Consider the following 27,645-nt stretch of genomic DNA (forward strand, 5'->3'; position numbering starts at 1 on the left):
TTTCTTTTAAGATCAGAATAGGACTTTTGCCGATCAGAGGCCACTTTGAGGTTATGTTGAATTTCTCGAACTTTATGTTCTACTCTTGAATTAAATCGGACCAGAACACTTCGGTCTTTGAGTTCATACCAATTTAATGGAGTACGATATTTCTTCCATATAAGCTTCATATGGGGCCATCTTTATACTAGACTGATAATATTGTTGTAAGCGAACTCTGCCAGCGGTAAATACTTTTCCCATGATCCTTTAAATTCCATTACGCATGCTCTCAACATATCTTCCAATATAAATAGTTCTCTCTGATTGCCCATCAGTCTGAGGATGAAAAGCCGTACTAAAGTTTAAACGAGTCCCTAACGCTCCATGCAAAGATTTCCAGAATCTAGAAGTGAATCAAGGGTCTCGATCAGAGACTATGGAAACAGGTACTCCATGCAATCTAATAACTTCTCTAATACAGCTCTGCATACTTTTCCATAGAGAATCCGTTCTAACCGGAAGGAAATGCGCTGACTTAGTTAATCGATCAACAATTACCCAGATTGATTCTCTTTTGTTCGGAGTCAAGGGTAACCCCGAAACAAAAATCCATCATAACATTTTCCATTTCCATTGAGGAATGAAAAGCGGTTGCAATAATCCTGATGGAACTTGATGCTCGGCTTGACTTGTGACAATCAAATACTTAGACACAAATTCAGTGATGCTCGTTTCATCCCTGACCACCAAAATCGATCCTTCAAATCCATATACATCTTGGTTCCACCCGGGTGCATCGTTAACGGACTGCAATGAGCCTCTGATATATTCTTTCTTCAAGTCGTCATTGTCGGGTATTACAATTCTTCCTTTACATATAGATTTCCATCTGACTTAATCTCAAAGTCTTTAATCTCTTTGTTCTTTACTGTTCAATTCTTTTCAAACACACTTCATCTTTACTTTGCAATTTTCCTATTCGTTCCAACCATGCTGGTTTAAGGGTTAATTCTGCACAAAGACCATCGTCTCCCGATAAAGATAATCTTGCATCCATAGCTCGTAAAGCTGCAAACGTCTTTCTACTCAAAGCATCTGCTACCACATTAGCCTTTCCGGGATGATAGTCAATTATCACATCATAATCCTTTAAGAACTCTACCCATCTACGTTGCCTCAAATTCAATTCTTTTTGAGTCATCAGGTACTTCAGGCTCTTATGATCCGTATATAAGTAACAACGCTCCCCATAAAGATAATGACGCCAAATCCTGAGAGCGAATACTACAGCAGCCATTTCTAATCATGAGTGGGGTAATTCCTTTCATGTGGTTCAACTATCTCGATGCATACGCTACACCTTTCCTTCTTGCATTAATACACACCCCAAACCCGTTATGGGATGCGTCACTGTATACTACAAAATTCTTGCCAGATTCCGGTTGAACCAATATCGGAGTTTCCGTCAGAATCTCTTTAAAACTTCGAAACTTTCTTGACATTCAGAAGTCCAAACAATGGTACGTTTCTCATTAACTTTGTTAGAGGCAGCACAATCTTCGAAAAATTCTTAACGAATCTTCGATAGTAACCGGCAAGTCCAAGAAAACTCCGAACTTCAGACACATTCTTAGGAACTTCCCAATCCATTATAGCTTTAACCTTCTGAGAGTCTACTCTAATCCCAACTGCCGAGATCACATGCCCCAAGAAAATTACTTCGTTTAGCCAAAATTCACATTTGGACAATTTCGCATAGAGATTTTTATCCCTGAGAATTTGCAAAACTAGCCTCAGATGTGCGCTGTGCTCTTCAATGGACTTCGAGTAAACCAGTATGTCATCAATAAAGACAACAACAAACTGGTCCAGATAGGGCTGAAAAATCCTGTTCATGAGATCCATGAAAGCAGCAGGTGCATTCGTTACTCCGAATGGCATTACGATGAATTCATAATGACCATATCTCGTTCTGAAAGCCGTCTTCGGAATATCTTCTCCTGGATATTCAATTGATGATAACCCGAACGTAGATCGATCTTCGAAAATACCAAAGCTCCTTTTAGTTGATCAAACAAGTCATCAATGCGCGGAAAAGTACCTACTATAATATCAGGGTTATCACGGTCTTCACTTGTCTTTAGATTGTACACCCGTGCGGTTGATCGAACTTCAGGTTGAGCAGAGAATTCAGACGGGTTCCTTCCTCTGCCTCTTCCTCGTCCTCTTTGTGAGGAAGAACCAACTCTTCCAGATGGTGCAGGTTCACCAACAATCAATGGACAATCCCGGATAAAATGTCCGGTATCTCCGCATCGAAAACAAGTCCCAGCAGCCATCCGACAAGCCCCATAATGGTTTTCCCACAGTGCTGACACTGTCTCACTTGACTAGGAGTAGATCTCCCAGCACCAGATTTCACTGACTGCGTCTGTCTAGGTCTTGCCTGACTTGCTCCCCTAGCAGACGATGCAACTGATTCTGATCTAGCTTGTGATCGAAATCCCGAGTCTCTTCCCCTTTTTGATGGTACTGAGCTAGAAAAAGCACCCGTTCTCTTTGATGTTTGAACTCTAAAATCCCCGAATCTCTCATTCTAAGCTCTTTCAAGAGCCATGGCGCGATTGAACACCTCTTGGAACGAGGACAAATTCAACACTATCAACATCTCTTTCAATCTAGGGCGTAAGCCCTCCACGAACCATTCGCAAGCCTCTTTTTCGGTAGGCACAAGCTCGGATGCAAACCTACTCAGCTTGTTGAACTCACATTCATACTCATATACAGAGTGGTTCAAATGTTTCAAATTCAAAAACTCCTGCTTCATTTGCAGAATGAACTGTTCTCCTATGTACTTGTTTTTGAATTCATCTAAGAATAAAGACCAAGTCAACTGGTCACTGGGCATCCTTATGGTGACATTCGTCCACCATATCCTCGCCTGACCCCTCAATAAAGATACAGCTCCATCTAACTTCACCACCTCAGAACAGTGGAGACCATCTAACATGATTTTCAAATCATTCAATCAAAGATCCGCTGACACTGTACCTTCCTCAGCTTCTCCCTTAAATTCAGGAGCTCCTAAGCCTCTCAACTCTTTTGCTACATTTATTCTTTGAGTTAGTGGAGCAGAAGGTTGAAGACGCGCCAGAATAGCGTCTAACGTTCTAAAGAACATATCTTGATCTTGCACAGGCACTCCTTGAGATGCCTGTTCTTCACCTTGCCTAGCCAGGGCAGTGAATTACTGCTTTCAGCATGCCTATCTTCTCCCGCTTCACTTCGGGAGCTATTATGTCCGGACATCTAATAAGAATAAACACATTGTTCTATTAGCAAAACAACATACTCATACTATACCAGATCAGAAGTTCTCACTATTTATTGGCATGTATTCCATTTAAAGACTCTATAGACTCTGGTTTATGCCTAGAATCGGCTAAACCATAGCTCTGATACCATTAAATGTAACACCCCCAACCCGTATACCAACCCAGATACGAGTCAGAGATATTACATTGACTTTTAAAACACCACACATTACAAATAATAGTAAAATACTTGAACTTATGTTACGAAAATACAATAATATACATATGGTACTATAAGTTTACTAAAATATTCAGAGCATACACAACTTAACTTTTTAATTACATGCCAACATCCATTTTCTTAACAAAATGACCTACTGATTAAGTTGCTTCTGATCTGATAGTTGCAGGAGTAATGCTGTCAAGCTGCTTAACCTCTCTCATCTACTTTCTCGGATCCTACGTGTGAAACACTCACACGCTAAGTCATCGACTTAGTGAGGAAATGTAATAATAATAACAAGGCAATGTAATGAAAATGTCATAATGATATGAAATGAGATGAAAGCTTATACTTAATCAAGGTAGTTTACATCACCATTCCTTACCTGTAAGCATATTACTTTAACATTCATGAATTTGTATTAATGAGTTTATTGGCCCATGATATCATATTGAGAACCTAAGGTATCTGAGTATTGTGAGGTTGTGCACTATGCTGTCACCACAGCTCGTATAAATGCACCGAAGTGCCGCGTAGAATTGCACTATAGTGCCATATAATAATGTCCATAAGGACCACATAGAATTCCTTAAGAATCATATACATATGCTAGGGATCAAGTATGTGTCTCACCAGACTTCACACATGTTCCAAAGAATATATATATATCCTGAAAGACCGCGTAGAATTTTGTCCCGAAGGACCGCGTAGACCCTCTACCCTTGGCATGCCAACTATACCTATAGTTCTCATCTACATAACATGGACTTTTACATTTCACGTAGTCTATATCGCGTAGACATGTAAATTCTTACCTTTTCACATAGCTCATAACTTTTCCTGCATATTCATGTCATATAATGCATTTTATATGAATTCATGTCATGTCTCATAATACAGAATATGCTCATGTACCAAGATATAAAATCTAGACTTATCACAAGTCTAGAATTGAGTATATTTCTATAATTATGCTATGCATATGCACTTACCTATATTTTTTTGCCTTTTCCTCGATCGATCCTACTTGTAGATTGTTCCAGAACTCGTGTAGGCTCAGTATCTACATAAACATAATTTTCAAGATGATTATCAGATGTCTATGTCTTGAAATTAATCTTTAATAGCCTACCAATTTAAGGAATTAATAGTTTAGTCTTTCTCTTTTTTTCTTCTTTTTTCTTCTTCTTTTTTTATATGGGGGAATCGGTTCCCCCCTGGGGGTATCGATTCCCCTCTAGCATTCTGGAAATTCATATTCGTTGAGGGGGCATCGATTCCCCTTGAACGGGTACCGATTCCCCTAGCCCATAAATCCTATTTTGAGCTCGAAAATCATCTCATTTCAGCTCAAACATTCATATTTCACTCCCTTTAATACTCTTAACTTTCATACACTTAAACTAATTATTATCCATTCAATACCTCTAAAACTATAAAAACTAATCATCCATATAGAATTTAAGAATCTACTCAATTCCAACTTGTTCTAATTTAATTCTATCACCTCATACTTCTTAATTAGCTTGATGACAAGTCAAATCCAGCTTCTAATTCTTATTATGACCTTTAATCTAAGATTTCATTCAATGGCTCCCAACCTTTAATCTCCCTTAACTTACAATTCTTTGAGTTCTAGGATCCTTGTTTCTCTCCATCATATTTCCTAAATCTTCATTAACTAAACCCATGCTTAACTCATAAGAATTAATCCAAAAGAAGACATACCTTTGCTTGCAAGCTTCACGGTTGGAGAAGAAGAAGAGAAATGTCTGGAACCTTATTTATCTCAAATGCTTCCCACGTGATTTATAAAATCACCTTAAGGAATATTTAATTATTTCACTTACTAAATTACTTTTTTGCCCTCTTAATTTTCCTTCTTTATAATTCAATCCTACACCAAATAACTCAAATAGGTCATTGAACTCTTCCATCATTTTACTTAAATCACCAAATGTTGAAACTTTGCAAATTAATCACTAACCCGACATGGAGGATGTTACATCTGTAATCCCTATGAATACATTGATGACTTCAAAACTTCTGGGGTCATGGTGGAAGGTATTGATCGTATAAATCGGAGGTTCTTACGGGGTGGTTCTGATGAGCGGAGAGCTCCGCATTTAGTTGCTTGGGAGGTCTATTTTAAACCGAATAGATACGGTGGTATGGGTATCCACAAGATGAATTTGCATAACTCTGTGTTGTAAACCGACTCTATAGTCGAATGATCATTTTGTAACTTTTAATAGTAGAGATACTTAATAAAACAATATCTTATAGTCGATACCCTATAATCAAGGGACCATTTGTGTACTTTACCCTTATTATTTTCACTTTTTTAGCCATGTAATATCTATAATTAAATTATAAATATATATAAAAAGTTCAACTACAATAAAAAACTTAAAACACAACATGTGTTCGATTTATTGTGCATACAAAAAATCTATGTTGGAGAATTTACTCAGTAAAATCAGATGTAACTATCTAGGTTAATCATGACAAAACTCTGAAATCGGTGAGAAAAAATAGTAATTGTTCAAAAAAGATAATGAATTTAGATGAGATAAACTAACGAAGAACATGATATCTTGAGAAAAATTAGTTGACATATAACTTTAAATGATTGATTGATGCAACATTGTTAGGGACAATGTTACAAATCATTCAATTTCTCTAGCTAACTTTTTTTTATCAACCTTTCTTTAGCTAACATTCAAAGTCCTTTGCAAACTAATCAAAAAACAATTCCTTAACAAAATTAAAATTACTTTACTAACAAAATATTACAATTTTTATTCAAAATAAATTACAAATTAATTTACATAAATATTACAACTCGTAACTAAATAAAACTTTATTTTCGAGTGTGCAAGTACTTCTACAAGTAGCACAATATCCCAAAAGTCAAGGGCCAAAATGCTTGAATATTATGGTGAAAATATTATACATATATATGTTATAAAAAAAGGGTAAATTACACCGTTATTCATTGAACTTTACTCTCTCTTATTTTTTCACCATACTTTCAAAAAAAATTAATTTGCTCACTGAACTTTACAAATTGAATCATTTTGCTCACTTTGTCATTAACTTTTTAACGGTATTATGACATGGCACAAACATTAAAACGACGTCATTTTTAAAAACTCAAATATACACCAAAACGTCGTTTCGAATCATCTTCTTTCCCCTCCATTTTCTCTCTACTTTGCAAATAGGGCGACCAATTGTCGTCGTCGGCCACCACATCATTTTTCATTTCGACCACTGTCTACCATCATTAATAGTGGCCATTTGGTCTCAAAATTCATGGGCCGGTTCATATCTACCCCTGAGTCCAAATCTGGTGGTTGCTCACCAAATGTAAAAAATCGTGAATCTTGACTTAAACGTTCGACTTTCTCATTTTTACTCTTTAATTCGTGGACTTCGGAGCAAGTTCAAACAAAATGAAGGTCGGATTCGAACTCAAGGTGTCAACGCAAAGCGACCCATGAAATATGGGATCGAATAACTACCATCTACGCCGATTGACAGTGGCCTGCAGTGGTATCTGACCACCTTATATTTTTATTTTTAGTTGCGTGAGCAAATAATAAAGGAAGTAAAGTTCACTGAGGACCAATGTATTTTACCCTTTATATTTTCAATTATTTATATTAATAATAATACAAAATGACATGTTATCACAACGTTAGAGAGATAATAGAGGAGTGAGCAAAATGATTCAATCTGTAAAGTTTAATGAGTAAATTACAAAATTAAAAGTACGATGAATAAAATATGAGAGAAAATAAAGTTCAACGAGGAACGATGTAATTACCCTCAAAAGATGAGATATGCATAATTTGATAGAGGAGTTGGGACTAAAGCAACGATTGGGCAACCTACGTATTAGAATGCACAATTAATTATTTGATTTATCGATCGAATTGAACTATTTAACATTGATTAATCAAATGTTTTCATCTTTAATTGTTAATCGAATCAAATAATTAAAAAAAATCCGAACCAAACAATGTTGGTTAATTTGATAATTTTTTATTTTATTATAACTCTTTTTGTTGCCATTTCGATTTCAAAGATTCGTCTTAACTAATTCAGACGGACATGCGTCGTACACTTGACTTTGGTGAGTGAGTCCCCTAGCGAGGATTATATTATTACACAATGACTCGAACCTGAGACTTTACTTAAATGATATCGAAATGATTACCACTTGAACTAACACTGTTGATAATTTTATTATAATTAAAAAATAAACTAACTTATTTCAATGTTTAAAAGATTATTGTTGACTTCAATAGGGTAATTAAGCCTTCATAATCAAATTATTAAAAGTATTTATGATCGATGTCACTTTATAATCACTTTAGTTTAATAAAAAATAATTGTCACTAAAATAATTTTCTAGAGACAGAAGAAAATTGTACAGAAAAGGAAAAAAACAAAGGGGTGTTTTGCAAACAACTTTTTAAGAGATTTTAATTTATTTATAAGTAGCTGATTGGTAGTCAAACATTATATTTTTAGTGTTTGGTAAACACATTTTTGAAAGAGTTTATTGTGCAAAATAAGCTGAAAATGAAAACGCTGAAAAATTCAACGGTTTGAAAGAGCTGATTGCAAAATAAGATGCTAAATGACATATTTGACCTTATTTTTTCCATAATACATCCTTACCATAAAACTTAATATAATGAAATAATTTCATCCTAATATATTTAAGCTGAAATTTATTTTTTATTATATTTTTAATTGTAGATTTTTAATATATTTAGTTAAAAAATATAACAAAACATGAAAGTAAAAAATTGTAGTATTGATATTTTATACAAAGTTAATAGTATGTATCAATCTCACAAGGTTAATATTTATAAATATTAAATTTTAAAAAATATTCAAAATTTTCAAAAATATTTACTAATTTCTTAATGAATTTTAATTCCTTATCAAAAACATTTTATCCGAAAAATTTCACTCCAATAAAGACTAAAGTATATAAAATATATATGTATTTAACAACTAAATGTATTGTACCCTTATTAATCATTTTACCCTTATTAGTTATTAGTTAAATTTTATCAAACACTTTTATATAAATAATTAATCAAATTAATTTATCAAATAACTAATTAAATTAATTAATCAAACCAACTATTAAATTAACTATAAGCTATGAGTTGTTAGACAAACATCCCAATTCCACCCCCAAAAAAAAAACTTTAAAAAATTATTAGAAATGCACGAAATCCCCAATTCTAATTTCTGAATGGAAACCCTAACCCTAACCCGAATTCCTCTGACCGGATCCAAAGCTCTCTCCCCCTTCCAGAATCTCCGTTTCTCCTTTTTCTTCGCCGGAGGTTGAAACATCTACCCTAGGCCTTCAATTTAAATTTTATTATTTTTTACTTTCGTTTCTGTTAGTTTTTTTTAAGAGATATAGATATCTGAAACCAGAGAAAGAAGGATAGTGATATAGATAGGAATAGAGATAGAGAAAGAGTTTAGGAAGGAAGAGATGGAAAGTGGGCCAGGATCAGATGTAGGAGGAGTCGGGTCTATAGTATGGGTACGTCGGAGGAACGGTTCATGGTGGCCGGGGAAGATACTGGCCCTGAAGATTTATCAACTTCTCACCTTATGTCTCCTCCGGAACTCCGGTCAACTTCTTGGCAGAGATGCCAGTGTGTAAGTCTCTCCTTTTTTTCTTCTTATTTGTGAATTTTATTGTCTTCATTCATTTTAGCATTGCAAGAAAGAAAATTTTCAAGTAATTTTCAATGTAACAAATATAGAACTTTTATCTTAATGTTAATACGGATAGAGCAGTCTCGGATTCAGGATAGAATTGAACTAGTGGAGAATAGAGAAGAATGAGATTTACGTAAATTTTAGTAGAATTTAGGGAAAATAAAGTCAGGATGTGGACGTCCTGAATCTTCCGAGATTAACATTCCAACATGTTGACGTTTAACTGAGCTTTAGATGGAATGTGAGAACGGCAACTATAAGGCATGAAGTATTTTGATGATGCACTATGAATCTATGATACGATTTCAGTTCTGATTTATCTTTAGTTTGCTTAGGATGTTGCGAATGATCAATGATTTACTCCAGAATCTAGTCCTTTGTCACCCTGCAAAACGTTCTGTGAAGAACTAAATTCTAGATATAGGAATTTGTTGCTCCATCTTGTATGATTTATAGGGTTTGGATGACATATATCAGTACTTATTATCTTCAATTAAAAGAGAATAATAGGCGGAAGACTATTCCGAACTTCAATTAAAAACTTTTATGCATCTATACTTAAGGTTATTCGACAAACACTAGGACTGGTACCACCACACACACCGATGCTCTTTTTATTTTCTTGATGGTACATTATATGTTTATCTTGCTCTATGAAAGGTGATGTAATGCTTTGACATCATTCATGTCCTTACATAATGTTTGGACTATTATTTTAGTTAGAATGCCAAAAGGGAGATGACTTCACCCTGTGTATACATTGTTCTTGTTGAAGTTCTATTGCCCTATCTATGGCCCTCTAAACCTTATTTGAGCAGGGGAACCTAAAATATTTGTATCTCATTTGATTCCTTATTTTTTAGCCATGTTAGAATAAGAGGTTCCATGGTGATGTATTCTACATTTCCTTGAAATATATAAACCAAAACTAATTTTGAGAAGTTTGAGCAAATTGTGCAGTAATACTGCATGCAATAAAGGTGAGCAGGTTCCCTTTTTTAGTTTTAGTCATCAAATAACTTTGGTATCCACTAGCATATCTGAAATCTATTAGAAGAGTACCATATTAGAGGCAACTTTGACTTTTAGTTATTCTCATTTCACTGTTAATCGACTGAGAATCTGAATACTGCCATTCATTTGCTTTGTAAATGCTTTCAGCACTTTTTCGCTGTCTTAAACAATCTCTGGTCCAAGAATAGTACTAAGTTTAATAGTCAATTTGCATCACATTTCCTAGCGGATTCTTCTTTTATGAAAACAATATCATCTTCCCTTTCCTTTATTCCCCCTTTGCATATTAATATCTTTTCCTATCCAGGCTGTTTTCCACTTTTCCTTAGTAGCCATTCTCTCATTCTGGTAAATTGATGCGGAAAATGTGGAAATAACTCGGAAGAATAAACATTTTAGACTTGCATTATTTTCCATCATTTTGCAACTTTTTTTGCGTCATCTTAATTGGAGGGCATTTCTGGGACATCCTTTTGCTTTATTGCCTCCCATTTTGTGTATTATATTTTATGGATATAGTCTTTATGTCATGGCTATTTTTTTTCTTTTACCTCATTTTGACTAGAACATTTATGATTATATTTTCTGTTCTCTTTAACTTTATTTTGCATGTAACATTTTTTTTCATTCTTTTTTTCTCTTTTCAGTGATTGGTACAATCTAGAGAAGTCTAAGCGTGTGAAGGCATTTCGATGTGGGGAGTTTGACGATTGCATTGAAAGGGCAGAATCTTCACAAGGTATGCCACCCAAGAAAAGAGAAATATGCTCGACGGGAAGATGCTATCCTTCATGCACTTGATCTTGAAAAGGAATTGCTGAAAAAACAAGGAAAATTTGACAGGCCTTCCTATGCAAAACGTAAATCTTCTGGTTCTGCTAAAAAGGATTCTGGAGGTTTGGATATGAGTAATGGAAAACCTGGGAACTCAAAATTAAATCAATCCAAGAGTCCAGATATTTCCACCAAGGGTGAGACAGTGAGTGGCACTGTACACTCGAAAGAGCAAGCGGAAAATCAGCCAAGTTGGAAAAATAATTCTATTGAAAATTTACCGAGGATGAGAGGATTGCAGGACTTAGGGCTCAAAACTGCATATGCAAAACAAAAAAATACATCTTTTGGTGTTATGGATGTTGATGAGACTCCTTCAAGCATGGTTTCCATCATGGGAAGAACCAATCATATTAATGGTAAATCTTGTTTAGATGAAATGAAAGGTTACTCGAGGGATTTATTGAACTTTTTTTCATTAATAGATGTAGCAGGAGGTACCCTTTTGTTCAAGTCTTGCTGAATACTTCAAAATTAGAATTCTCTCATCTTTATGCATCTTGACATTTGTGTTGTTTCTATTATTTCAGGAGAGCGGAGGCGAGGTGTTTCTCGAGCAAAGAGAAGCAGATGCATATACTTCCCATCTGAGTCATTTGGTGCTTTGGATTATAAAGAAATTCCTCCAAACCAGATTGTGATGTCACCTCCTCAATATGTGGAATGCGATTCTTATCCTTTTCCTAGTCACATGGTTGAAGATAATACTTGTGAGTTCTTGGAAGATTATGAATCTGGTTCTTCTGAATCATCTTCCTCTGAATCTGAGTCAGAGTCTGATTCATCTGAGACTGAACCAGATATGGATGAGGATATGACTTCACACTCAGGTTAACTAATCTTATTCTTAATTCTAGTTTCATGTTTTATGTTGGGATGATAATCTTGTACCCTAGAAAAATTTTATTTCTCCTTTAGGATTGAGCATCTCCTGCTGAGATGCAATCCTTCTGTTGCTGTTACTTGACATGATAACATTATGTTTCACATACTGTTTTCTATTATCTATGTTACTCAAACTCAAATACAGGTTTTGGGTGTCGGTATGTGCAAAAGTGTTTAATTCATCAATTTCCTTAAATCAAAGACTTGTGGATACAGCTAAAATGGATCTAAAACTAAGATACAGGCGTGGGGCCTCTTTATAAATTATGGTGGTCTATGTTTATCAAATTATAATGGACATTTTGTTTGTTGAATCATAAATGGGCAGTCAAATATTATTGTACATTTCAATTTTCTAAAATGGCTTCTGACTTTAAAACCTTTAGAAAGCTTGCTGAGATTGAATACTCTAGTTAACCCCTCCTTGTTGGCCATAAACTGAATCCCAAATGTCCTAATTGACCTAAAACATGCAGAACACAAGCAAAATAAACCAAATGGATGGAAGAGGACATGTATGTTGGTGGAAAAAACAAGATAAAATTACTCTCGTGATTGACCTTGGACTTTTGACTTTTAACTACAGTTTTGAACCCCAAAATTTTGATTATTTTCTGTTCTTTTTCTTGTGTGAATTTCGATGCTTCTCTAATCTTCCTTCTCATGTTATTTCATTCTCTTTCTTCCATCCTTCTCTGTCATCACCTTAGAGGATCCAACCGATATCCTAGACTGATATCCCTGTCGAGTCATATTGACACGAGTGCCCCACTTAATATGACGTGTCTGAACAACAGAGCTTTGTACGATATTAATGGTGTTTCTTTAGTTCTATACATGTAATTGTTGATTGTTAAGTAATATTTGAAATCCTGTTTTATATAAAAAATGTAATTACTGTTATAAATTTTGCTCATGATGTATGTATTGATTGTAATTAAAATGAATTGGAGTAAAGTGGTCAAATTTCATAGTTGAAAAATAATGCTAGACCTAATCAATAGCTGAGATCTTGAATGAAATTTGAAAGTTCTTCTATTGGCTACATATGAAATAAAATTTCTCCTTGTTTTTACATTTCTAGTGGCTGAGCCAAGTTATATTAAGTTTGGACGCCAACATTAAAGTATGCATGGAAATAACATATATAATAAATTTGTAATATAAGATTAACAGTCTTCAGGGCCTATATGTGTGCGTATAATCTTCTGAATTTGACTTAATTTGCAAGACCAAAATGTAGGAATTTGAAAACTTATGGGCCTGTGGCCCCTGATGGTCTTTACTTCCATCCATTGCTGCTCTTTTGATTACCCTAGGAATTTGATGTTTAGTCAAGAAAGCATCATGGCTTCACTAACTTTTTGTGTTATTTATCTCTGTTGCTCGGGCTCAGCATATTAAATCGTGTTGATAGAACATGACACATATGTGTGGGTATGGGATATGATTTGTATTTTCCTGTGTTGTTTGTGGAGATGGCTAAGAAAGATGGTCGAAAGAGAATGAAGGAAACATGTGAAGATTGGAGAAAACATTCAAAATGCACGAGAAAGAGGAGGGAAAATAATAACTATTTTGGGGATTAGGGTTTAGGGTTTAGGGAAAAAATAATCTTTTCGTTTTGTTTTATCCATTTGGTTTAATTTCACTTGGATTTTGCATGCTGTGGTTCAATTAGGGGACTTACACTTCAGTTTATCAACTTTTGTGGGCCAACGAATAGGTTGATAGTATGTTTAGAGGATTTGGGTCCAGAAAAGTTTTAAATTCAACAATGATTTTCAAAAATTGACTGTACAATGTTATTTGAAAGCCCATTCATGATTCGATAAAAAAAAACCCATTATAATGGAATAAACATATTCTATTATATTCAAGTTATTTCGAGCCTCAGCATCTGTACTTTAGTTTTGAATTTATTTTGGTGGTATCCTCATGTCCTAGATATCAGACAATTAATGAATCACATGCATATATGGATACTTGCACTTGAGTCTGAGAAACATAGGTATTGGTTGCCCAATGGATTTGATGTTCAGTTCAGGAAGCATCATGGTGTGCATAACTATTGGTATATTTTGGTAACTGGTTATTCCTCTCATTATATCCTTATTTTCTTTATTCAGGTGCTACTGCATGTAAGGATGTCCGGTTAGGTGCCTTCCAAAGACCCAACACACTAGGAAGTGGAAGCACGGTCCAGGGAGATTCTGATGATTCATCTCTTTCTGGTGAGATGTCTCACTTTTACAGTCACGATCATTTTTCTATGAACGAAGCTGTTTCCAAATGGCAGCTAAAAGGGAAAAGGAACATGCGGAATCTGACAAAAAGATCCATGGATGCAGCAGAGGTAAGAGGTTATGATGCATCTGCTCATGGGATATATCATGACGAAAGGGGAGCTTTTCGAAGAAGGCCATTAGGTCATAGTTCTCATTTAAATCATGACTTTGACGATGATGATGTAACTGATTTGAGTGCAAAAGATTTTGGGACCCAAATGGTTGTATTGATGATAGAAGACATTTGCATACACCAAGGGATACATCCAGAAGGAGATTTAGTTTCAATCATAACATCACTGATTGGGAAGGCATGCCTTGGGAGAACCATGCTTATGTAGAAAGAGAGTGGGAGGACAAAGTGTGGCACTTTGATCCGATATTTGCTGCCCATCGTAATTTCCGTGGGAAAAGATCTATGTTGATGGATGTGGATTTGAAAGTCCAAGCAAGCTATCAGAAACAACCGGTACCTATTTTTTCATTGATAAGCAAGTTGGATGGGAAGGCCATAATAGGGCATCCCATTCAAATTGAAGCTCTAGAAGACAGTTCAACTGAGACCCTTCTCCCCACTAATGGTTGTTTTAGTAATGGACTAAATAACCATGATGGAAACACTTCACTTCCGCCTGCATGGAGGACTGCCAAGAGGACCAATTTTAGGGTCCCACGGCCTCACCCGCCATTTGCATTGGGTAGTTATGTAGGTGCTGAATATCAATCCTTGGACCATGAAGGCCCCCCTTTCAAGAAATACAATATAGGAAGTTCCGAGTATGAGGTAGGCCTAGTCAAAACAGCATACCTCACGTTCCACACTCTCCGACTGACAGGAAGTTCCAAAAGAAGTTACCGAAGAAGGTAAGCTTATTTTCTGGCCAGAAAACAAGAGCTCTGTCATCAATTGGTATAGAACGAAATCTCAGTATGAAGCCTATACATGATAGTGATAACCCCCAAATGGATGGATTAATCAAACCAGAGTGTTCTGGACCTACAACAGTGGCTTGCATACCTGTCAAACTAGCATTCAGTAGGTTACTTGAAAAGATCAACAGGCCACCATCCAAAGCAGCTAGTAAAGTGATTTTCTCCACTAGTGATGCGGTAAGAGATCCGTCGTAGATCACATTGTACATTGATATGATGAAACGTTAAATACTGTTAGCAGAATAAGCCTTGCTAATTTCCTTTTTTTTTTTGACAAAAGCATGCCCTCCAAACACTGCATTGTTAACTTTGTCAAGTTGAGGTGTCTTCTTCTTTCCAATAATTAGATGGACCAGATACTTAGCATCGAAACTAAGTTACATATGATGAGTATATTCATCACTTGTAGCGTTTTTAGGGGGTTCACTTTTGCTGGACATTTTTCTGAGAAATCAATGGAACAAAGGTATATCGTCACGTAGCAAAGAGGAGGAAAGCAAGCTGATTGGAATTTGCATAAAATCTGGTTTACCTTGGTGAAGTTACAGGTTCTGTACTCGTTTCAAGTAATCAGGAAAAGGATGTCTAGTTTTACCAATGTAGGTACATTTTGACTGTCAAAGTTGGCATTTTATGGGAATTTATTTATGGTAGGGGAAATGGAAAAAAAAGAAAGATAGCTGATGGAATCTTTTATTATTCTTTTTAGTTTTACCCTATATGTATACTTCATGTGTTAAAATATACTTTTATCTAGAGGCTTTTTTTACCATCAACAATGAAAGATATAGCAATGCCATTCATTTTACACCCTCAACATTCTTGGTGCAAAAACCGGGATCTCAATAAATAATATTTTCTTTATCACCAAGATTATTTGTGCTGAAATGGGTAAGTCTAGATAACTGTTCTATTCCTTCCATTTTCCATATATATTCTGAAAATACTTTTGAAGTGGCATGAGGTTTGTTAAATAGAACCCCCAACTTTTGTAAATAGGGTAACAATAAATAAATGAGTAAACTACTTGATCACATGCCTATTACTTAATTTTTTATTTTGGTTATTCAATTATCAATATTTTAAAAATTATACTTAATATTATGGTTCTATTTCAATAACCCGTCATTAAAAAAGATAATGGTGATACTTATGTGTCATTATAAGTTAAAACTACGCCAATATTGAAAAATAATAAAAATACTACATTAGTATACTATTAATTTTTTAACGGCAAGAAACAAAAATGTTGGAAAAATAATAATTGAGCGATCAAACTAAAACAAAGTAATATGTAGGTGATCAAATAGATAACTTACCCTAAATAATAGAAAAGGTAAGGTTTTGGCTCGAATAATGAAAAAAAGAAGATGAATGATTAAAATTTTTTATTAACGAAAATTCCCATCTGAAGTTTTAATCATTCATACTAAGCAGAGCCAAAAACAGATGGTACAAAAAAATAATATAACTACAATATTTTCACGATATAGTAAGAGCATATAAATTTAGCTGATCTTCATGCAAAGCTTGATCTCTATTTAACTATATAAAGAATCCCTACCTGAAACAAGTTTATATTGGCACTCTAGTAAAATTAGCTACAATATAAGCAATGCATGCAGCTACAATAAAATCTTATACGATTCACGAGTGTTACCGAAATTTTCCGATCAAGTGAACTGCCGCCTGTTATAAGTATCTTCGTGTACAAAAACAGGATCTTGTGAGGTCTGGTGGGGTGGGAACTGAGGTTGTCCCATGGCTATGCCACCTTGATTCGGAACAGCTGCAGTGCCCCAAGGACCACTTGTGTCCTTCGTGGTGTTTGAGGTGAGATAATATAAGATCCCAGACACTACGCTCGCAATGGCTAACGCAGATCCCCCGGCAAAGACTCCGGCAATGACGTAGCAGTAGTAGTAGCCAAAGTACACGCTCTCTTCACCGTGTTGATCGTTGAGTGCAGAACCAGTTAGCAAGAGAAGGAAAGCTATAACGAATGTGAACCTGCAAGACCATGGAGTAAGCATTTAATTATTTACTTGAAAAGAGAGTTGGCACAGTACAAGCAACAGCCAGCCTATAATAAACAAGATGAAAGCAATCTCTACATCACTATCGAGCATAAGACATGGAATCCGCAAGAAAAACCATAAACATCTAGAAAAGTATTCCTACTCTGTCGACTATTTAGCGTTCTTTCTCGAGGCAATTTAACAGTCCCAAGACTACTCATTCTCAACATATAAACTTTGGCTCAAGAAACTGGCACTCAGTGAAAAACATGCTGGACCGAAAAACAACTAAACACTGATATATTGACATTTTAGTCCTATGCTTCGTAAATGAAATAATTCTCTCACAGTTGCATTCAACATTCATGCGATAGCCTGTAAAGCATCCGTCCTAAAATCAATATACAATAGGTAACTACTCCGATCTGTAGGCCTAATGCCAACTGAAATCAATGGGGAATACATGCAGACTACAAATATAAATCAACAAACACCTGCCCTCAGGCTTTGATGTTGTGCTAAGCACCTCAAAGAGCAGAAAGAAGCCCAAGTCGAGTATAAGATCACAATAGACTTCTAGCTGAACTACTGTGATAGCACCGCTTGATATGGTGTTCGGAAAAATATGCATTTATAGCCATCGTGACATACTGTTTTCAGTCTTGGAATAAATTTCTTCCAAACGACTGTTTACGAAGCATAGGACTAAAATGTCAATGTATGAGTGTTTAGTAAATAATTCTCATATATTTACTAGCACGGGTATAGGTTTCTAATCCTATGAAGAAAGCACAAGATCTAGGTTCCAGATTTTAGTCCCTAGTCCTTACCAATAATACCAAGGAAACAAAAAACATATAATGTAAAAAAAGAAGGAAAAATATGTTCTATCAACAAGTTATGCTCGAGAATCACCAAGAAACAACATAGAAGATAAGGGCTTTTGTCCAGTTAGAGTTCCAATTTTGACTGGTTCTTTTGCAGCAAATACACCCTGTTGTAACATTAATGATTATATGAGCTACCAGAAGTGCTGCTGAAGCAGTTAAGCCAAGACCAAGTGCAGAACTCCGAGGATAAGAACATTGTGTATTGGAGACAAATTTAACATCCGAAGCCTAAGAGAGAGAGAGAGAGAGAAAAAAGAACAACTGGACATCATAAGAATTCCAGAAAGTCCATATCCGAGTAAACAAACTTAACGCATGGAAGGAACAGTAGTAGCATATTATTCAGATTCTCATTTTCACAAGCTCCAATTCGAAATAGATACAAAAAATTCTTTGGAGCAGGTAATTCGGTTAAAATATATGAACCAAACGTCTGAGAGGGGAAAAGAAAACATAAAATGTAGGTGCTCCGACCAAAGCTTACTGTTTCAGAATTGTGTGCGTGTGGCTTTTGGATATATTCATAAACATATTTTTATATTATTTCTTGAATAAAATAATTAGTATTAGGGTAACTTTACCTATTTAATATTTAACTTATCAGTTTCAATCATTTTAATATTTAAATTTTAAATTTTTTAAATCACACTTAAAATTTAATTTTTATTTTATTTTAATACCCATTATTAAAGTTTTATTTATTTATTTTAGTAACCTTTAAAATTTAACATTAGGTTTTGTAAAATTTGAAAGCTTATATATTAAAACGGACTAAAAATGATAGTTTATGCATTAAATGCGTTAAGATTTTACGGGGTACTGAAATAAAATGGAAACTAAACATTATGTATGGTTTTAAAAAAATTGAAAATTTAGGTACTAAAATGAACCAAAAGTGATAGTTTATTAAAACAGACCAACACTAATAGTTTAGATATTAAAATAAATTAAAACTAATAGTTTAAATACTAAATACATAATTTACCCATAAAATAATTATTATTTTAAAATAATTTTGAATTTATTTATATAAAATACTTTGTTAATATCTAATTCCAACTTCTCGGTTTAAGCTTTGTTAGTAAGAAAATAAATAATATGATAAATGATCTAACCATGTCATTCCCTTATTATTTTATTTTTATTTTGATCATTAATTATTTTCTGTTAAGAATACATCTAACATTACATTTTGTTTATATTTTAGTTATCCATCATTAAAAAATTAATGATTGTAGTGACATAATATTTGACAAATTATTTTCTATTAACCTATTAATAAAATAACAACACATATCATTAGAGGTGGTCAAAATACCCGAACTCGACCCGACCCTATAAGGGTTTTTTTTTTTAATTTTGGGTTCAGGGTGGCTTAGGGCTAGGCGGGTTATATAATAGATAGGTTCTAGGTTGGACAGAGTTGGGTTTAAGGTGAAAAATCACTTACCCGACCCGACCCGGTTTATATATATTTAATAATTTTAATAATTTTATTTTTATAATGTTAAAATATATTATTTAATTATTAAAATTATAATAAATAATTATAAATATATTATTATAAAATGTATTATTTTAATTATTTTAAACTATTGATATATTCGGGTCTGGTCGGGGTCAGGATTTTAATCTAAACACCGGGATAGATTCGGGGTGGGAGAGAAGCTAAAAACTATAGGGTCGAGTCAGGTGTAGACAATATATTTTTGGATTGGGGTCAGAGCGACCAAAAAACTACCTGCCCTACCCTGTACCCATCCCTAAATGTCATCACCTTATAACAACAAAACTTTTAAGGATAACAAGACTAGGACCTACTCACCGGTTAGACATTGTAATTATGTTAATTTCATCGTATATTGTATTTAAATTATAAAATTAAATCCAAGAAATTTTCAAATAAAGGATAACATGATTTTCATGGACATAAGCAGCACATGAAGCATCTGAATTGCTGAAACGAAAACTGTGCACTGCTCCAGTGCTCTATCAGGAAGAATGCTACAGCTATAATGGCTTCAACTATTTGGGGGTTTATTCATACGAGTGTCATTCTAGTTTTCTTTTGCTTGTACTAACTTCATTAAAACCGATATATGCCGAGTTCTCAACGTTCAATTGAGACGTTTCGAGATGCATTAGAAAGGTTATTGAAAGATGATTCATACGCAAAGAGACATCTCAATTAAAAAATACCCAAAATTATTATTATTTAAGTTAAATCTCAACAATAACCTACGCAGCTCGCGCATGTAGATCTATTGTCATTTTCGATACGTCTCCGAAAATTTTAGTAAACCCAAGCTTATTTGCAGGCAAGAGTTCATCCCCAAAGAAACAGCTAGTCTCAAGTACCTGATCCAAGCCTTTGCCGCATTCCCACCACCATCAACAGGCCTTGGGAGGCGATTTTCTATACGTGCATGGACCACCATCGTAATTCAATGTAACACTCGCAAACTCAATAATATGATAAACTCGAATTTTAGGGGTGTTACAAAATTTTATGATTTTTTTGTTGTATGAATAACTTTCGATACTTGGTATTGTAAAGTATCGAATTTCAGTATCAATTATAGCGCTAAACTTTGATTTTCATTTATATCATTAAACTTTTAATTTTTTTCAATTATAGATCTGAATTTTGATTTTCGTTTCGATTATACTATTGAACTGTTAACTCGTTAACGACACGATGACGTGCCTGCCGACTGCCGATACCTCACCAAAACGACGTTGTTTTGATTCGACTGTTAACAGTTTAACGACTTAGGTATAATTGAAATGAAAATCAAAATTTAGTGCTATAACTGCTAAAATTAGAAGTTCAATAGTATAAACAATACAATACTTAGGGGTTGTTTGTTTACTTCAGAATGATTAAGTGTTTAATGATTCAAATGCTGAATGATTCAGAGGCTCTGGATGAATTAGCTCTGAATGTGACATGTTGTTTGTTTACTGGCTTTGAATCATTCATAATGTATTTCTGTGCTGAATCATTTTATACTGTTTTGCTGAATCAGTCAGCACTGAATCATTCAGAGGTGCAAAAAAAATGAGCTGGATGTTGAACCTGAATAGTTCCATTAAGAGGTAAACAAACAGCCCCTTAAAGTTCGATGATATATAATTTAGTTTACTCTTAATATTATTATCTAAAAATAAAATTATTATATCTTTTCATTTTAGTTAACACCGAATTTACAATGATATCAATTCAATCGAGAGTACTATAATTATGATAAGATGTACAAATCAAGAGTGCTATAATTATAAGAATATAATTATGATAAGGTGTGTACGAACTAAATAATTTTGATGGTTAATGGATTTTTTTGTTATATTTTTTGAGGTTTTAGATTTGAGCAGCGTAGAGTATGAATATTTATTGTCAAATAATTGAATTTTATATGGGTAAATTACGCATTTAATACTTAACTTATTATTTTTGGTCCGTTTTAGTATTTAAACTTTTAATTTTTTTTCAAAATCATATATGGAGTTTAGTTTTTGTTTCATTTTAGTACACCACCGTTAAAAACTTTAGTTTTTGTTTTATTTTAGTACCACATTCAAAATTTAACGTTAAATTTTGAAAAAAACAAAAGTTTAGGTACTAAAACGGGTCAAAACTGATAGTTTAGATACTAAACACGTTAAGTTTTATTTTAACGGCGGAATACTAAGATGAAATGAAAACTAAATGTTACGTATAATTTTGAAAAATTGAAAGTTTAGGTACTAAAACAGACCAAAACTGATAATTTATGTACTAAATGCGTAGTTTATCTTTTTTTAAATTTTGATGTATGATTTGGGTTGAAGGCTTGAAACATGCCTTGGTTATGTGGTATTATATCAGTGAGATTTCCACTCCCATTTTAAAGGATAAAGGCTTGAATCATGCATTCCCAATTCCTCTTTAGTTTACAACTGGCATAGAGATCCATAATTGATAATGATAAATTAAAAATTTTGATCGGAGATTGAATTGATGGAGACCCACATAAAGTGTCGTTTTATACCATCACAGGCTTTACTCATATCAAGTTTTAGAATAAAATGATTTTCTAACTCTCTTCTTTTGAAAAACGATGTGTGTGATGAACTATTTATTCCTTTTGAAACCATATTCTTTTTCTTTTTTAAAACATTTACACAAAGAATAAAATCATGATGATTTATAAATAAAGGGCCTCGATTTAAAATAAAATAAAATAATTAATTAAAATATTATAAGTTAAATCATTTTCAAATTATAAACTTTACAGACCCATCAAATCGTCATCACTATATTCTAATACTCATTTAAGACTACTCTAACGATATCATTATCCCTTTACACTCCACATAACATGTAACATACGAATAAAAATATATTCCGAACGTTAAACTCACGTACATTCATAACATAGGATACCATTAAGTATGGTCAAAGAAACAGTATTAACAAAACCATCAATGCTATCTATTCAGTGCATATCAATATCATAATTGAAATTATCACGTAACATGAACTAAATGGCTATTTTGATAAAACTTTAGTCTTTTTACAAAAATATCCCCGAAATAGTTGCTTGGCTTTACGGCATTTTGAGGAATAGTTCCACCTGGCCTTCTATCAAAAAACGAGGAAATGACCGTACCTACTCAAGTACTACAAAATTATTGTAAAGGACAAAAGAATCATTTCACTTAAACGGCGTTTCTTTTAACGGACTACTAACGCCGTCAAGCAGACCACCTAACAATCCAAAAATCTGTTTACCATAAATGACCAAAAGTTAATGAGTTCAAAGTTGAGTGATGATTTGAGTAGTTTATCCTTATATTAATTAAAACCCCCACTGTAAGACTAGAGTTCCGTGATGACGGTTGAGTGAAAAGAGAACGGACAGTCGTGTGTGGGTGGGGTTAGCGGTTAGGTGCGGTGGTAGGCCGGTGAAATGGGCATCAACGTCCCTTTATAAATACCTACACTCCTTAGTGCAAACGCAAAACATATTCCCTTCAACCGTAGCCTTTTTGTTCCCTATCTCCCAGAATTTTCGCTCTCTTTTATCCCCTCACTTGTATGGCAGCCAATTTCAGGAGTGGTGGAGGGATCGCCAGCTTGGGGAAGCGCCTTCTTAACCGCACCGCCACGCCCACTCCTTCACCTGCTGCCGCTGCAGCTATCAGGTTCTTTCTTGCTTCCTCTTAGTTTCGTCGGCAGTCTTTTCTTCGATTTTTAGTTGATGTGATTTTTCATGCTGAATTTCGTAGCATTATTAAGTTTTAGGATTGATTTCTATGTTATACAAGTTGAGAAGATTTCACCGAAGGACGAGTCTCTCATTCAGGAGTTTGATCATATCATGCGAATGATGGAATTATTTTCATCATTTTAGTAACATAAACATGAGTTTTAAGAGAGGAATTTATTGATTTTGATTTTTTTCCTTCTTTTAATTTTGAACTGTACTTTATTAAATTAAGCATATGTTTTTAATTACATAAAAAGAAAGAAAATAAAAAAAGGGGGAATCGTTTGTTGATATAATCGAGAAATATGGGGGGGGGGGGGTGCCGTACTCAGTCGAGGGTGGTGGTGGGGAAGGCTAAGTGGACAAGGACGCACCTTCCCTCTCCTCTCCTTTTAGACACGTGTCTGCCAATCATCGTTTTCAACGCTAATCCAAATTCTTCTTCAATTTACAACCACAGTAATATTAATATATATATATCTATAAATTTTAAATTAGAAATGCTCTTAATGAACTTAAAATCTATTATCTAAAGAAATAAAAGGGAATATAGATAAATAATTTAATTAATCGATCTAATATATTTAGTTGAATTAGTATATGATTTTTAATTTAAGTTACTAAAAATAAAATAATGAATAATTATAGTTTTTATTTGAAACTTAGAACCAGGGATGAGTCGTCCTTTCTAATTAAATTAATATAAAATTGAAATAATAATTTATTTGTAATCCTAAAAATTTATTTTATCCTAAAATTTAGAACATAAAATTCTACCTCATACATAAAATATGGAGTGTTGGCGTGCAAATTACGTTAGATGGATTTTTTTTTAATTCTGATCGTTTACTTGGTGTGTATTTATAATTTTAATTTATGAAAATTAATAAATTGAACTTAAAATCTCATCATTTATATATTTTTTTAATAAAATAAACTTGAAATTGATCTGTTGGGCTTTCTTAATTTTCTTATTACAGAACAGATATTATTTTTGTCGTCGATGCTGTTTTAACAGTCCACTGTTTTGCGGAGTATCTTGACCCATACTTTTTGATGCCCTAATATTTTATTGATCTTAGGGTCGAACAGGGATGTGTGTCGACAATAACTATGAATATATATTAACTTATAATCGTCTCAAATTATTTAAAATAATAGTAATTTTATTGTATACGCAGGAGTGCTCACTCATCGGCATATGACAAGAACCTGGATGATCAGGTCCATGCAAGTGCGGTTCCCGATGATGTGATCCAGCTTCAATCAGACAAGTACTGGGCTCCGAACCCTCAGACCGGGGTGTTTGGCCCTGCTGCCGGGCAGCTTAACGCATCTGGTGGTGGGGAGCAAGGCATCCGTTCCGGTGGCGAGAACTCGGTCCTCGAGGAAAAGGCCTGGTTCCGCCCTACGAGTATCGAGGACCTGGAGAAGCCGCACCATCAGTAAACTCACTTGTTATGAGCCGACTGTTATATCGTCTATATGAGACAAACAAAGGTGTGGTTTTAAAGTGGATCAAATAAGTTGGAAAACGTTTCCTTGGTATTAGGCGGTAGAACATTATAGTTGGGGGACTTGTTTACATGGGAATTTGCAAATCTAGTCACTGTGAACTCTGTAACACAACAACTTTTGTTTCTGATGCTTGCGTGCTATATTACTATAGAACTCTTGGGTTATTTTGTGTTTGCTGAATTTGCAAATTTGGTATACTTAGGACGAGTTTCTAAAAATCTAAAGATTGAAATGTATGATGTTTCAAAATTCTCAAGGATGATTATCTATTTCTGCTTCTCTTGATCCATCCTTAGGATGTGACCTAGTTAAATGGATGATGCAGCTGATAATTTAGGATGTGTCCTAGTTAAATGCACGATGCAGCTGATAATTTAGTGGCATGTATAAATCGTGACTTAAAAGGAGTGGTGGCCACCCAATTGAGCAGGACCTATTGGGGGGCAGGGGGGGGGCATAGTCGGTGAAAAATTTGTGTGGCTTTGGGCAGATATTATTTGGGGTTTTCTCTGTAGTTTCATGTTTGCTGTATGTTTTAACACGTATACATACTTCCCACATCAGAGATAGATCGAAGAAGAATAGGTGGAGAAGATATCGTTCATTTAATGTTTTAAAATCAAAGTAGATGGACCGAAGAAGAATGAGTGAAGAAGATATCGTTCATTTAATATTTTAAAAATCAAATCAAATGAAAAAAAAGCATTAAACGTTTATTGTCTGAGAATATTTAAAATATATATTACTTTATAATCACCTAAATGGGTCTTATATATATATGCACATGGTAGATAAAAGTATATTGGATTTTGTAATTATGTAAAGTATCTGAATTGTGTGTAGATTTTTAAGCCATCAAGTCAGATACCTACAAACATAAATACATTATGATATTGAGCCCATGTTATAACCGTTGTTAAAAACTCTGTTAAGTAACACACATCATATTTTGATAATTTTTATTTTTTCAAAAATTAAAATATTTTTAATTAAAAAATCAATTTAAAAAATTAAAAAAACCCCAAAACTTTAAAAAAAAAATCCTAATTTCAACCCTATACTCACGTCGCTCGTTGCTTTTTCCGTCGTTGTCGTCAACCAAGCCTACCCCTGAATGTGCCTCCACCCGACGGTCATTTACCCCCGAACAGTCACCCAAAAACCATACCTCGATGATAAAATCGACGATAAACTTGACGAATGACAGACTTTGAAAACAATTGGAATTCGCGACATGTGATGACTCCGATAACAATATCGACGACAAGGCTGATAACAACAAACAAGGGAGATGGAAAGAATGGCGTCGGCGACCAGCTGGCCGTGGTTGGCAAGGGAGAATGTAAGTGTAGGGTTAGTGATTTTAGGCTTTATTTTAGGGATTTGTGTGTTTTTTTGGTAATTTTAGAAAAATTACGATTTTTTAAATATAATAATATTTTTAAGTTTTTTTAATCAAAATTACTAGAACATGACACATGTGACTTAACGGAGTTTTTTTAATGATGGTTACGGTCCGAGTACCTAAAATGGTAACATTTGTAATGTTAGGCATTTGGATTGACCGAAAGAAAGTTTAGACTCCTATTTGGAAAACAAAGTATAGTTTGGGTACATATTTTTATATTAAGCCTTAAATTTATTAAATAGAATTAAAACCATGACCAATTTGATAGAATGTATAAGTATTAAAAGACTAAATTTGTAACCATACTAATTCTTTTAACAACCACATCAGTTCTTCCGTTGAATGTTAACGCATTGTGACTTGATTGCAATATTTAAGTAGTCAAGTGATCTGATTAATAAAATTAAAAGAAATCAGTAGTTAAAATAAAAAGAAACAATAGTTAAGTAAATGATCATGTTAGACCTTATATTATAAAACTTAAGATTATTAATTCGATACTATCATGAATATGCACACCAAATTCTTTGGTATAATTTTGGTTGAACTGCCCCATGAATCTGCACATTCTCTTTAAGGGCACTCCTTAACTTTCACAACTTGATCGATATTTTAGTTTTTCCTTCGCCCCATCCATCTCTGCCCATGTTTCTGTTATAAGATTGAGATAATTCTTTCTCGATAGTCAGACATACGTTATAATATCATACTATTGGAAAAATAAATAAACACGATCAAAAAAGAAAAATAAATACCACAATTTACGTATAAAACTCAAAAGGGAAAACCAAGGGAAAATGAGAAAAATTTTACTAACATGAAGGAAGAAAATACTAGAGGATATTGGAGAAAGAAAAACTTGATATATAACTATTACCCTTAGTATATATTTGTAAGGATAAATACTTGATTACAAAAGAAATCAAATAAAGTAAAAAACTATTTTAATAAAGTTCTATATTTTTAGTCAAACTAGGTTTACTAATTTCCGAATTAAATTATGACACTTTAAATTTGAGCCAAATTTTAGTAAATCTTTACCTTGACATAAATTTTGAAATTGCAAAGGATTCGAGACAAAAAACCCAAATTCGATAAGACACCTAAACTCAACAAAAAATAATTATTTACTTTAACGAACAAGTTCTCCACCTCATCCACAACCCTTGAAGGAGTAATCTTCAGTAATGGACGCCGGTCGAATCCAATCTTTTCCTAAGCTTGAGTTTAGTCTTCACATCGACATAGTTATCATAAGTGCCAACTTTGCTCACAAATGTATCACCATGAGCAATATCATGTACAATATGATCCCAATCA

The 27,645-nt window shown here is 33.9% G+C and overlaps 2 protein-coding genes and 1 pseudogene across 2 annotated transcripts; 2 read left to right on the forward strand and 1 right to left on the reverse strand.

Moving 5' to 3' along the window:
* The first annotated feature begins 8,965 nt into the window (after positions 1–8,965).
* LOC120143008 lies at positions 8,966–15,894 on the forward strand (annotated as a pseudogene).
* A 906-nt stretch (positions 15,895–16,800) lies between these two features.
* Positions 16,801–20,585, reverse strand: LOC120143157. The gene is made up of 4 exons (XM_039157549.1): positions 20,506–20,585; positions 19,889–19,898; positions 18,173–18,375; positions 16,801–17,249 (listed from the first exon to the last, which is right to left on the reverse strand). Exons 1-4 carry the CDS (start codon positions 20,583–20,585, stop codon positions 16,913–16,915), a joined length of 630 nt encoding a protein of 209 aa, XP_039013480.1. The 3' UTR covers positions 16,801–16,912.
* Positions 20,586–23,048: 2,463 nt separating this feature from the next.
* On the forward strand, positions 23,049–25,090 carry LOC120143010 (late embryogenesis abundant protein At5g17165-like). The gene is made up of 2 exons (XM_039157440.1): positions 23,049–23,334; positions 24,581–25,090. The coding sequence occupies exons 1-2, from the start codon at positions 23,228–23,230 to the stop codon at positions 24,846–24,848; spliced, it is 375 nt and encodes a 124-aa protein (XP_039013371.1). The 5' UTR covers positions 23,049–23,227; the 3' UTR covers positions 24,849–25,090.
* Positions 25,091–27,645: the final 2,555 nt, after the last annotated feature.

This window comes from Hibiscus syriacus, unplaced genomic scaffold, assembly GCF_006381635.1.
Source record: "Hibiscus syriacus cultivar Baekdansim isolate YM2019G1 unplaced genomic scaffold, ASM638163v2 tig00110833_pilon, whole genome shotgun sequence".
Classification (NCBI taxonomy): Eukaryota; Viridiplantae; Streptophyta; class Magnoliopsida; order Malvales; family Malvaceae; genus Hibiscus; species Hibiscus syriacus.

Coding starts and splice junctions, on each gene's coding strand:
- LOC120143157 (XM_039157549.1), bottom strand. CDS start 20,585: ATGGTGGTCCATGCACGTATAGAAAATCGCCTCCCAAGGCCTGTTGAT. Junction 17,250..18,172: donor ATCTTCTATGTTGTTTCTTG/GTGATTCTCGAG, acceptor ATGGTCTTGCAG/GTTCACATTCGTTATAGCTT.
- LOC120143010 (XM_039157440.1), top strand. CDS start 23,228: ATGGCAGCCAATTTCAGGAGTGGTGGAGGGATCGCCAGCTTGGGGAAG. Junction 23,335..24,580: donor GCTGCCGCTGCAGCTATCAG/GTTCTTTCTTGC, acceptor TTGTATACGCAG/GAGTGCTCACTCATCGGCAT.